At 30.6% G+C, this 13214-nt stretch overlaps 1 protein-coding gene across 5 annotated transcripts in view; it reads right to left on the reverse strand.

Annotated features, from left to right (window-relative positions):
• Positions 1-13214, reverse strand: part of NRDC (nardilysin convertase) — a 68606-nt gene that overhangs the window by 21776 nt on the left and 33616 nt on the right. For all 5 annotated transcript variants that reach the window (XM_039885949.1, XM_039885957.1, XM_039885940.1 and 2 more), the window contains 7 exons: positions 12340-12413; positions 9712-9807; positions 8533-8655; positions 6667-6724; positions 4872-4945; positions 3451-3520; positions 720-797 (listed from right to left, as the gene is read on the reverse strand). In XM_039885949.1, the coding sequence (XP_039741883.1) occupies positions 720-797; positions 3451-3520; positions 4872-4945; positions 6667-6724; positions 8533-8655; positions 9712-9807; positions 12340-12413 (573 nt within the window). The remainder of the gene's footprint in view (positions 1-719; positions 798-3450; positions 3521-4871; positions 4946-6666; positions 6725-8532; positions 8656-9711; positions 9808-12339; positions 12414-13214) is intronic.

The following is a 13214-nucleotide window of genomic DNA, read 5'->3' on the forward strand; positions in this document are numbered from 1 at the left end:
GATTACACATATCTCAAAGCATTTCACATTTATTGTATAAGGCACTTATATACCTACCATTATTATTTTATAATAATCCTGCCCTTTCAGCCTTCTTCAAATGTTCTAGTACACAGTAAGGTTTTCAAGTACTTATTTAAATTTCTCATCTACCTTTCCATGTTTGATTTAGTGTACAGAAAAATCAAACAAGGAATTACTTTAATGTATTGTTCCTCATTCTAAAGGTAAACATTTCTATTATCTAGCCAGACAATTTAAACAAGTGCCTAAACACATGAGGAAACATTCTGCTAACATGGCTACATATACTGTTCACAGTCTCACATATTTATTATGATTTATCTGCCCAATGAACTTCTCATTAAAGTACACCTTTTAGGTTGAGGAAATTTGGAGTCCACAGCATTTAAATAACTGACTTCCTTACGATTTAAATCTAAATTCTTTATTAGCACTAACATTTTAAGTAATTCTAGAATCTATTAGTTTATGATTTTTTACAACTACTTCCAACATGGGCTAAAAGGGGCCTTCTACAGAAATACACAGATATAATACAGCCATTAAAATAATCTAGGTTATTAAAGTGACTATAATTAAGTATTTGATTTGATTCTAGGCTTCCTGGCAGATAAAGCAAAAAAAGAAAACAATGGGTTATATAACACTTATCGTCTATTATTTTTCGGAGATTGCTACATTTTATTAATACTTGCTTTTTTCTAAGGTAAGAAAGAATGCTGCCTTTGCCTTCATGTCCAACCAGCCAAGAGATATAATGAAGAGGCTTCACCCTTTTAAAAAAATGTTAAGGTCAGAAATTTTTGAAAGTAAGGTATTAATACACCAGAAAATCATGTGTCTAAGACTATATTTGAGAATATAATTATAAACTTATTTTCAAATAAATTCCACAAAACATGAAATTATAATTAATTTGATAGTAGCAAGATAAAAACAGAAAACATGGTAAAATTTAACTTCTTCATCTGAAATCACTAAATGAGTACAATTATTCCAAAATTTAAAACTATTACTTTTTATCCTGGACACCAAACTTACTTCTTGTCATGGTAAAATCTTTCATTTTAGTTTCACTCAAAATGGAATTAATATAGATTCTTTACCATTTTAGAACCTAATGCAATATGAGTCACTCTGTATCTATAAAAGCATTCAGTATTCCATTAGGTTCTGTGGTAAACTGAAATGTGCTGCTTTAATGGTCAGAAAATCTAGCATGTAGTTTTAGTTTTCCTTTAAGTAAATGCATGATCTTGACCAAGAAGCTTGGTCTCTCTATATTTTTCTTTTTCTCTTCACTTACCTAACTACTTACTCATAGAGTTTTCATGAAAATGCATAACAGGTGTAAAATGCTTTATTATATAATAAGATACTTTAATAGTCTGAGTAGTTGTATATATGTTATTCAAATTGTCTTTTCCCACTGGCTTCTACTATAATTTCAGAAATGTATTCCTACCAAAACAAAAATATATAGAAAAATTGAGTTAGGAAATCTAAACATTCTTAAATTTTAAAATTAGTTCACAGGATTATATTCAGTAAACTCTTAAAATCAAGATATAGTATTATGGTTTTAATTACGTTAAGCAATCCTCAAAGCCTACACAACATTGTTTAAAATATGAATTTGAATTAGATCTATAGTAAGACTGATGAAGAAGAGCAAAGCAGTTACAGAAGGAACCCAGCTGAATACACAACATTTGCATCTGAACAAAGCTAACTGTACTGTATCTGACAGCTCTGGAGGGATAAACATTTGCTTCTTTGTAAAAAAAAAAAATGGCTCCTCAAAAAAGCTAATTTACTGGGAATTCACATATTTGGGGATGCAAAGTGACTCATGGTGAATATCACTTTAAAACAAATAGTCCAAAAAAATAAATAAATAAAAATAAAACAAACAGTCCATAAAAAAAAATAACTGGTTGAAAACATAGAGAAATGTTAACGGTCTTTGGAAAACTATTATGGATGAATTTTTTTCTATTTTTCAGTAATTTTCAAGATTTCTACAATAAATTACCTTAGTAACCAATCAGAGGGTTTGTTAATTAACAAAATAGGAAAAATCAAAAAAGGGAAGGTATATATAATTCCATTTCCATAAATAAGATGTATCTTTTATATTCATTATTTTAATGTCTGAAGGATATAAAACTATTAACATTGGACATATGTTTGAGGACAGAGACAAAGAAAAAGAAGCAGAGCTTTACTTTTTACTTAATACCCTCTTGTCCTATTTTATTTTTTCAATATTATATTAGTTTCAGGTGTACAGCATAGTGGTTAGACATTTATATAACTTATGAAGTGATCCTCCCATAAGTCTAGTACTCCCGACACCACATATAGTTACTACAATATTATTGACTATATTCCCTATGCTTTACTTTACATTTCTGTGAATATTTTATAACTGCCAATTTGTACTTCTTCTTTTGTCATATTTTAGTATTTTACTGATATATTATTTTCATAAAAATTAAAATTTTTTATCTTTTAAATAAAAATTTGTAACAAAATAAACTTTTAAATATGCATTTTAATACTTTTGGGGACACTGTAACATAACTAAACAATTGATGTATATTACTTTTTCACATATTATCCTTGCTCCAAAAGTAAGTAGACAATACATGTTCTCTCCTTTCTCACAGTAGGCATTCTGTTCTTGTTAACTTTATGGGACTTGATTGTTTGAATATTTGAAACATACACTTTTTTAAAAAAGAATTTTTTACTGAGCTTAAGCTTTCTTTCTGCATGTGTGTGTGTCCTCATGGTTTTGTTTTGTTTGTAAGGGTTTTGAAAAATAGGTTAAATTTTTATCAGCTTATTTGCGTTTGTTTCTAATTAGAAAAGCATTTGCAGGCACTGACTGATCATTATCTTTAAAGAATGTCTTGGCTCATGGTATATTGCTCAAATAAGAAAACTATACAAACAAGCTGAAATATTTTCCTAATTTGAATAAATTTGCCCTACCTCATTCCCAACTCAAAGGAGTAAGTCCTTGAAATTTATGGTGTAGTCATATTCCAAACTCAAAATTATTTAACTTTACTTTTGACAAGATCAAACTAAATGTTCACCACTGGCAAATAAATCATAAGCAAATATATTTTGTACTCAAAGTACTAAAGAAAATAACCACAGAAGTTAATATTCACACTAAGATACTTAATTTCAAAGACTCGGGAAAGGTGACTATAAGAAACCTTCAGTTTTTATACCTAGGAAGACATTAAAATATAAAACAAGGCTTGAAAAATCCAAGAATAGTGAAGTCTCAGTTTACCATATTACCTGTTTGATAAATCCAGAACACCCAAATTTAAACCATTTAATATGCTCTAAAAATATGACTCTCACTCAGTAACTAATGGAATAAATTAGCCCTTGAACTCTTACCTGTAATGTTGCTGTTGAGGGGGGAGTGCCCATGTGATGGTCAGAGCATGAATTTTTCTGATTGGAACAACTAAAAAATATTTTTCAGAAGAATAGATATAAGAGTTTCTCTATAACTTTTACTACATTACATGAATTTTTAAATTCAATATATTTTATCCTCCAATAAATAAGGGAAAGTTAAATACAATGCAATTATTATTTCAAGTTGCCAATTTTCCCATTTGAATAGCACAGTTTTTGTGAATTTCTTTTCAATTTGGTTTCACAGGTAGAGAAAGCATGGATAAAAGAACTATCAGAATATTAAATGCTCTTAAGGATGGATCCCTTCTTTCAAGATAGGATTACAAGGCTAGGAGTCAGGAGACCCATGGCTGAAATCCAGCCCTACCTCTATCTTGCTATCTATGTTTATATGACCTTAAGAAAATCACTTGCATTTAAATCTTTCTGAATCTATTTTCTTATGGTATGGTGATTGGATTAGGCTTAAGTTGCTAAGATTCTTCCTAGTGCTATTATTTTATAATTCTATGAAGAGAATATCTAAAGCCAGAAATAATACAACCAAAAATAAGCTATCTCTGGGAAGAGTCAGCTTAGACAGAATGGAGCCAGCAGCAGATAAAGGGTGTGAGAAAACAGTTATTTATCAGAGGAAGGGAAGAGGAAAGAGAATGGAAATGGAGTGAAAGAGGAGAAAGAGAAGGAGGTGAAGTGAATATTCAGGCAATTAAGAGAAAGAAGAAAATCTACTGAAGAAAGAGAAGTGGTAAATTAAGGATGTTTCTGCAATATTCATTATGGGCAAATTGCTAAGTAAATTATAGTATAACCATGTGATGATTCGCTGGGAAGTTATTACAAATGTAATATTAAATGAAAAAGTAAGAGATAGAAGAAGTATATATACTTTATAATCTCAACTACATTAAGAAATATACCTCTAGAAACTCAAAAGGAAATTTGCCAAAATGACTCTCTAGATGGTAAGATTTAGGGGTGATTTGTCCCCACCCCGTTGCTTTACACTTCAAAATTTTTCTTAATAAAAATGGTTTTTATATTAAAAAGGAAACAATTTCCAAAGTGTTTTCCCCTCCTCTATTTTTCTATTTTTTTTAAAAAGAGCAAAATATAGATAAAATGTAATAGGAAAGAAACAAACAAAATTAAAGTACTAACAGGAACAAGGGGAAAACAGAGAGAAAGCATGAAACAGACTCAAGTAGCAGCAGACCAATCAATCTGCTGCTAGTTAGTGGCTAGCTGGATCTCCACTGTCCGTCTACTCCCTTTCCAACCCAGCTGTACTTTCTGTTGTGTTCTCAGTTTCAAAGAAAATTGGCAGCCTCAATTAAGTTTTAGAGAATGAGCTAAAGTTATTTCAAACAGTTTTAAACCTTTGGTTCACGAACCTCTATAAAGTTTGTTAAATGCTGGTGTGTCAAATGGATCCGTTAAATGGCCAAAGTTTGGTTTGGGTAACCCACTGAAAATAAAACAAATACATTAAAATTTAATTGGCAAAAGCCTTTATAAGCAGTACCTTTAGGGATGCCTAACTGATAGGTATTTATAATCTATTCTACATACTCCTGGCTGAAAAGCATTCTAGGCATTAGTGAATAGATGGCAACAAAGCCACAAAATCCTGAAGTACACAACCTGTTCTTAACCTCAGTCCCAATGAGTCAAATATCTTTAAAACTCACAAGAGAAATAAAACAACACATTAAAGGGAACTCCCTTCCCAATATTTACTGTCTCTTTCAATTGACATATTCAATTTCGGTTCTCCTCCTATCCAAAGCCATTTGTGAGGAAGAAAACTTACATTAGAGATAATTTTTTTAACTCAACAAATACATATGGAGTGATTAGTAGATATAAAGCACTATATTAGGAGCTATGGTATTTAAAAGACTTGGACTCTCCTGCTAGAGGCTTCCCGTCTGGTTGAAGATATTGTAACTAATAGGTTTTCTAAAACATGGTCAATATGAATTAATATTAAACGCTTAGAAGACTTTTTAACCTGTCTGATTAAGGGATTAAAGTTACTAGTGAATTTTAAGAGAATTTTTTAAAATGCTAATCAGGGATTGACAGGACCTAATGAATCCCTCTATTCAGTATACATCTGATTTTATTAGCAAAGTTTCACAGTGAAACAAGTTTCAATATGCCATTTGACACTTCCATAGCTCATACTCATTTCTTATCAAAACAAACAAACAAAAATAAACAAATAAAACAAACCTGCAACTTTGGCATGACTTTCATTATCTTTCCATTCATAAAAAGTACTGCTAATTATCAATGGAAATTAACATAAAGCCAAAATAATAATAAATAATTGGCTGTTATTACAAATTATTCTAACATTTTTAAAGCTAATTTTTCTTTCATCAATTTAAAACAAATTATGTCTTGGAATGAATAGAAAACATCTAGCTTACTCACCTGATGCAAGAAAAAAATTGATTCTGATTTCATTTATTTTATAAAAATGCAAACTGCTAAGAGTGGGAAGAAAGACTTAATTGCTTCAGAATTAAAGTTTTTGTATTCTTTGTAACGAAAATCTAACAATAAAGTATATTTTAAATATTTGTATTATTTTTGATGAATTTGAAGTGCACAAAAAATGCTTTCTAAACTGAAGCCCTGTATACAATTCCTAATAAAAGACAATTTGGTTCAACTAGATGAAATAGACTTTTTAGACAGTATGAGAAGTCAATCATCCTCTACAAGATTACTTCTTTTATGGGGAAAAATATTCCAAATTTCAAACAACTGACTTAAAAACAAACTTTCAGAACACAATTTGTTCTCAGGCAGGGGATACAAGTATATATATTTATATATATTCTGCCTCTCAATATAATATTTGCTTTCATATCACAGTTCCAAACACTCTCCACGGTAAGAGAAGAGCTCTCAATAAATGTAAAAAAAGGCACAAATTCAGAATTACTGCTTATTATAAGTTTACAGATCTATAAATTTTGAACAGAAACTATGAAAACTTGGGTTCTCATCTTAAGTTTTCCCACTCAAAAGCTGTGCAATCTTGCTAAACCACTTCAGGTCTTAATCACCTACTTAAAAAACAAACCAAAAGAAAAGAAACCTCTGGGGCGCAAACCAGAAGATATGGCCTCTTTATCTCTAAAGCTGTATGATTTATAAAAATAAATGTCTTACTTGTTTGGTATCTGAGAGAAGATTTCAGTCACCCACTTTTCCAAAGTATCCAATGTTTCTGGGGGGGAGGGCAGTGAGGAGACAGGAAAATGCACTGTTGTTATTCAAGGCAGAAATGCAATTAGATTTTTCAGATATTTAGCTATAAAGCAACAGGATACTTTAATTTGGGCATTACCTGCCACTCCTTAACCAGTTATAAAATATAACAATAGTTAAGAAAATTTTAAGACACATATAATTTTGTTAAGACTCCTTTCTCTCTCCATAGTAAAGTTAGAAAATGCACATAAGTTTAAAAAAAAGATTTTGTTTATCATTAGGCTAGTGTGAAGGGCCAAGAGATAAGAATATACCGGCATCTAGAAAGGTTTCTCCCAATTAATCCACACTACACTAACCCTTCTAGGTATCTCATGAGTACTTTTATACTTCATTTAATTTACACTAATTTATACTTGCTGAGGTTTTAATCCATAAGTCCTCTTAGGATATATATACATATATGTATATATATATGATTTCTATCTTCTTTTAATTCTTTATGTTTCATAAGAAATTCTTTTGAAATTTCTACTAAAACAAATCTAAAGGAAACCTTTTAGCTTCATCCTAGTGACTAATTACCATCACTGGATAATATTTGTTAGTTCCACCAGACACATGAGTTTCACTAATTCTCAAGAGATGCCCCAGGATATAAAACACAAGATGCAAACTATTTATTCTATACTATTTATAGAAAATGTAACTCTTAAATGGTATAATAAATGCTAAAGCTCCAAAATCAATTGAATCTAGATTGTACCTGGTTCTTTTCAAATACCTGTGGCTTATTTTAGAAATCTGCAACAATCATTAATGTGTTCTTATATTTATCATCACCAAAGAAGAGAATGCAAAAGAAACAATACCTAGTTAAAGAAAAATGCATGTTCATGACAGCTTTGGAAACAATAATTAAAATTATAAATTAATATTATATATGGAATATGAAATTGCCTATTTTAACAAATGTGTAAAAAGGAATCCAAACACCCATTTGTAATTTGAACAATCTATCATACCGTATCTATAACTTTATAGTCAAGTCAACTTTAGTGGACTAATTTTAAACAGCTCTTATCTTAATTTTGATAATGAAAGAAAAAAGATTTATAAATAGGAAAATCATATTAGGGTGAGAGGATTAATCTTTTTTTTAAAATGTGCAAACTATAAGGTATGTCAAAAGAACTATTTTAGCAACCGACTGACTTTGAAAATTGGCCTAAACTGATTGAAATGTAAAGAAAACAAAAGAAAGCTACCACGGTTTCTTTAATGAGAAAAAGTTAACACAAGTTACTGAAGATAATGCTAAAAGAAAGAGTAGAGGTATTGATCAGTATTTTACATTTAAGATACTTGTACTAGCATCACCATGATGGAATTCAATTAATCATGCCATTTAACTGGATCCTATAATACAGACAAAAAGATGGATGCCTTCTCCATAAGAGTTTATAATCAATACAGATTAAATGCAAAATGAGAGATAATAGAGGAAGCAGCTGAATGTGGCTTAAAAGACCAATTTATGACTAATGTATACCAATTTATACATTAGTATACTCTAAGACTCGCTTGGAGATAAGACGTATGTCTCTAAGACAAAAAACATTTGCCTGAGAATCAGATGTATTTTGTGCTTCCCTGAGATTTGCCACTTGTTTTGTGATCTCTCCAAATTCTGATTTCTTTTAATTCATATTAGGAACAAGCACTAACGTAATTAACAGTGCACTGTAATACTGATCAAGGCAAACAAATCCTAAAAAAGCACTACTTCAGAGTAATTCTAAGGGCCATAGTAGGTAATATTACCTTTGGATTGAACCACTAAAGTCATGTAGTGAGCAGAATAGTAACGCATCCAGAATTCTCTCAGTCTAGCATGTGTGTCAATATTATTCTTTTTTGGCTCATGTTTGAGAGTCTCAGCATTTCCTGTAAAAAGATGAAAACAATTATAGAAATACCAAAGTTTACTATGTTAAAAACCTCTATACCAACGATGCCTATCATTATTAATATAACGATATATTAATACATAATTAATGAAAAAAACCAAAGTGACCCAAGGACACTGAATCAGTGTGTAATAATAGTAATATCAATATAAGACACAAATTCCCAAGAAACAATTCTGAAGTATATTTTAACACATAAGAAATTAATTTACGGTTGGTAAAAGCTTAGCAACAGTAATTGCCTTAAGTTTCCTTTCTTACTAATCAGTCTACTATCAAATTCAGATTTTATCATTGAATTATTTTAATAATATTCTACATAATTCTTGAAAATAAATCACATAAAGCAAGGATGCCATATAACGTATATAATTGTACAATGTATATGGGGAAGCAAAACCACCTTTGAATGAACTACCATTTAAATCAATTCTTCCCACATTCTACTCTTTGGTCCAGAGGATTAATACGAGGCTATAACTGATTCTGACACTAAGAAAAGGCCATTATGAAAAACAGATACCATTTAAACAGCTTATCAGTTAAACAAAATTAGGTCACAGCTCAAAAAATGTTAGAGAAAAATCATTGCTGAATCTCTGTCGATAAATGGAAATGTCAAGTTGGGGTAGAGCATAGACTTTATAATCAGATAAATAGAGGTTCAAATCCCACATCCACCAGTATGTGATTTAAATAAATTAAATAAACTTCCCTTAGCTTATTTAACTTTAAATGGAGATAATAATGGCACCCAGCTCATAACACTGTTATGATGATCGAATGAGATAATTCATGTAGTGTTAGTAGAGTATGAAACCCAGAAACCATTCACAAATGTATATTCAATGTCAAAGAACCAAATATAGGCATGCTTAACTATTTTATATTTGAAAAGCTACCTACCTACCCTATAGGTAAAAGGTACCTAGCTACCCTACCTTTATAATATTTCATTCTTTATCATCTATTCATAGTCTCAATCTTCCTTAACTAGAAGATACAAAATAAGATGAAGTATTTAGTATCTTACCCCAAAAAAATTTCCCCATAGGATGTCCAGGTCTAGCGAGGCTTCCAAACAACATTTCCTTCCTGTTTGCATCAGAAGGTCTTGCAAGCTGATACTCTGTCAGTTTTAAAGAAACACTGTTAATAAAATGAAATTCAGTTTCTGCTTTATTATCTGGAAACTCAAGCTTACAGAATTGAAAGTAAGGAAGCAACAAAAATTTTATGAATCGTGTTATAAGATTGAAGTGGGGAACTCGATCTAGGTGAGGCTCTATGACTTAAGATATTCTACAACTTTGGGTAGTCGATTCACCTTTCCAGAAGTTTCCCCTTATTTTCAAATAAAACAAGGTAGTTAACAATCTGAACGTTTCAACTCTAGGATGCTACGTCCAAGATTTTACTGATGAAAGTGCTAATAAAATGCTAAATCAAACTCCTTATTATCTGTGAACTTCATCATACATACTGCTTAAATTTCCTGCAAAGCCAACTATATTGGTAATAAAGTACTAATGGTTAAGAACAATCACTTCTACGGCAGAAATATCTTGGCTAGAATCCAAATTCTGCCATTTACAAAGTTGTACAACCTTGAGGAAGTTATCTAAACTTCCCTGATTCTATTTCTACATCTATAAAATGTAGTTACTAGTATACAGCTCATAGGATTCTTGCAAAGTTTAAATAAGATATGTTCCTTCAACAAATATTTACTGAACATCTACTGTGTGGCAGGTACTACTGAACTAGTTGCTGGAGATAAAAATGCAGGCAACTAAAAATGTGTGAATGAGACGAGAATGATGAAAGACTATCACATCTGAATAGAAGAAAATAATATCTGATTACTAAGCTCTCAAAACTGGTTCATGAATACTAAAGTTGTTTATTTCACCAGTTAAAATTTAAGAGCTTTCCCCATCTCCCTGAACTCAAGTGGATTTGTCATACTTAGAAGGTTAAGTGACTAATGACATATACTTAGCTATTTATATTAGATCACAAATTGAAATCTAGTTCTATCATCCAAAAAAAAAAAAAAACAGAGCTTTTAGTTTATGGTAAACCAAAACTATTTATTGTATGTGTAGTAAATACATCATATACCACATATGTATATTGTGTATATCTATTTCATATTTCAAAATATAATAAAATATATTCTGACTTAAACTTGTAAAATCAAATTGGAGGTTTAATTTTTTAAATATTTTCAACCCACTCTAGAAATTGTATGAAGAAAAACATACTTGAAAGCATTCAAGACAGAAAATATAGTTCTTAGGTCCCAAAAAGTGTGAGTTTAGAGTTTTCCTTGGTTATTTTGGTTTTTCATTCACTCAACAAATATTTATCTGAGCCTATGATAAAACATACACTGTGATAGGCTAGCAACAAAAATGAAGAAAATAAACATTTGATTACTAGGAACTACTAGAGCTAGGAAGAATTCCACCCTCTTTTATAAATAAATTGAGGGCCACCATTAGTGACATTTCTATAAGTAAAACACAAGTCTGCTGACTTGAAGAGAGATGGCTCTTTCTAGCCATCTACAGTTTACTCAGCCTAGTGAATGCAGTAAGTTATTATTAGAAATAGACAATGAATCAAACCAAGGGGAAAAATTATACCAAATGAGGAACAAGTAGAGACCTTGCCTCTTCAGTTGCTACTAGCCAACCCTAACCTATATGAACTGTGGAAGTTCCTCCAAAGTCTAGTATTACATATTTATAACACTAAAATAAAGCAAGTAGGGTTAACCTATAGTGGTACTATTTACTGGTACTCTGTAATTAATGGACAGCACAGCTCCATAATAAAGCCTTGCCCTACATAAGGACACAGTTTTCCTTATGGTCTTCATTCTTTAAATCTCCAAGATAAGAAAAACTGCCAAAAAGTAAAATTAAATGCATTTCCTGCTCAAGATTTATTTTATTTTATTTATTTATTTGTTTGTTTGTTTGTTTAATTTTTTAGGCGAGGCAACCCTTGATTGACTTCACAGATTGCAAGGACCTTGTCAGCTTACAATCCCTTATTTTTTATTTTTTATGCCTACAGCACCTGGTGGTATTAGGTGGTCTCCCATCCAAGTACTAACCAGGCCTGACCCTGCTTAGCTTCCGAGATCAGACGAGATGGGACTTGTTCATGGTAGCACAGCTGTAGATGGGATTTATTTTATTAATCCACAAATATATCACAACTGTTTTCAGAACTACCAAATTTCAAGTCACAAAGCACCTACACACATAGGCAACAAAGGATAAACTATTTAAATATCAGGATGGTATTGAAAACAAAGCCTCAGAGAAACTCTCTTCATGGAAAAAGAGTATGTGAACTTTTAAAGTTGTAACACCCTGTATTAGCTTTAAGAATTAGGGTCCTGTCCTGCAAAAAATGAGTCACTATGGTAAAATCCTCAAAAAATGAAGATTGAAAAAAATGAAAATCTATATCCTTTTATCAAATCTATACTGAATTACATATTTAATGGCTTGGGGAATAAACATGACACACCTATATCAATTTAGCCCTTTATGATATAAAGATATAGAGAATGATAAATGTGCTAAATAAATAACTGGCTCAATAAAAGGAAAAGTGTTAAGACATAAAACACTTCTCTGACCACTATCAACAGCTTCAACTTCACGGTCAATTGCATCTCTGATCATTAGTGGATGGATGAAGAACTGGGCCCATCTGAAAAAGAAACAAACAACAACAAAAAAATGATATATCTGTTTTTGCTCAGTAAAAGCTTTTTATCAGTCGACATCTCACTTTTTAATTAAGAAATTTTACTAAGTTGGATATTTAATTCATAATCTTGTGTAAACAATATTTTGCATTTTTATATTTTAAAGTCTACAAACTACTTTTTTCCTTATGAAACATAACACTTACACAGAAAAGTATATAAAACATAAACATACAGTCTAACACAAAAGGTAAACACCACCTAGGCCACCACCTAGGTCAAGAAACAGACCACTATCAGACCTCTAGAAGCACTCAGCACCTACCTTATCCTCAGAGTTAATATCTCGAATGTTAAAGTAATCACTTCTCTGCATTTCTTTAGAATTTTACCACCTATATGTATTTCTAGACCAGTGTTTCTAGACCTTTTTTTTTTTTGTTATCAACCCTAAGGAGCCTTTTCAGAAATTTTCTCCTAATCGCTCTCCTATGAATTTTTAATACCACAGATATATGGTCTATCTGTTTATATACTGTAGGTATATCTGTGGTTTTATATATAAAAAGTGTATAAAGCCTACTCTTTTTATTCAATGCATGGTTATAATTAAGTAAATAAAAATTTTTAAGTTAAAAAAATGTTAAGGCTATTAGTATTTCACTTAATTTTATAATTGTTATTTAATGTAATTTATATAAATTACAATGTATCAAATTATATATGCAAATTACCATTTATATATTAGCAAAGCCATCAAATTTTTTAAAAATTAATTTTTCCAGTAAAAGCAAAACAATATA

This window comes from Pteropus medius, unplaced genomic scaffold (genome assembly GCF_902729225.1).
Source record: "Pteropus medius unplaced genomic scaffold, Ma_sr-lr_union100, whole genome shotgun sequence".
Taxonomy (NCBI): domain Eukaryota; kingdom Metazoa; phylum Chordata; class Mammalia; order Chiroptera; family Pteropodidae; genus Pteropus; species Pteropus medius.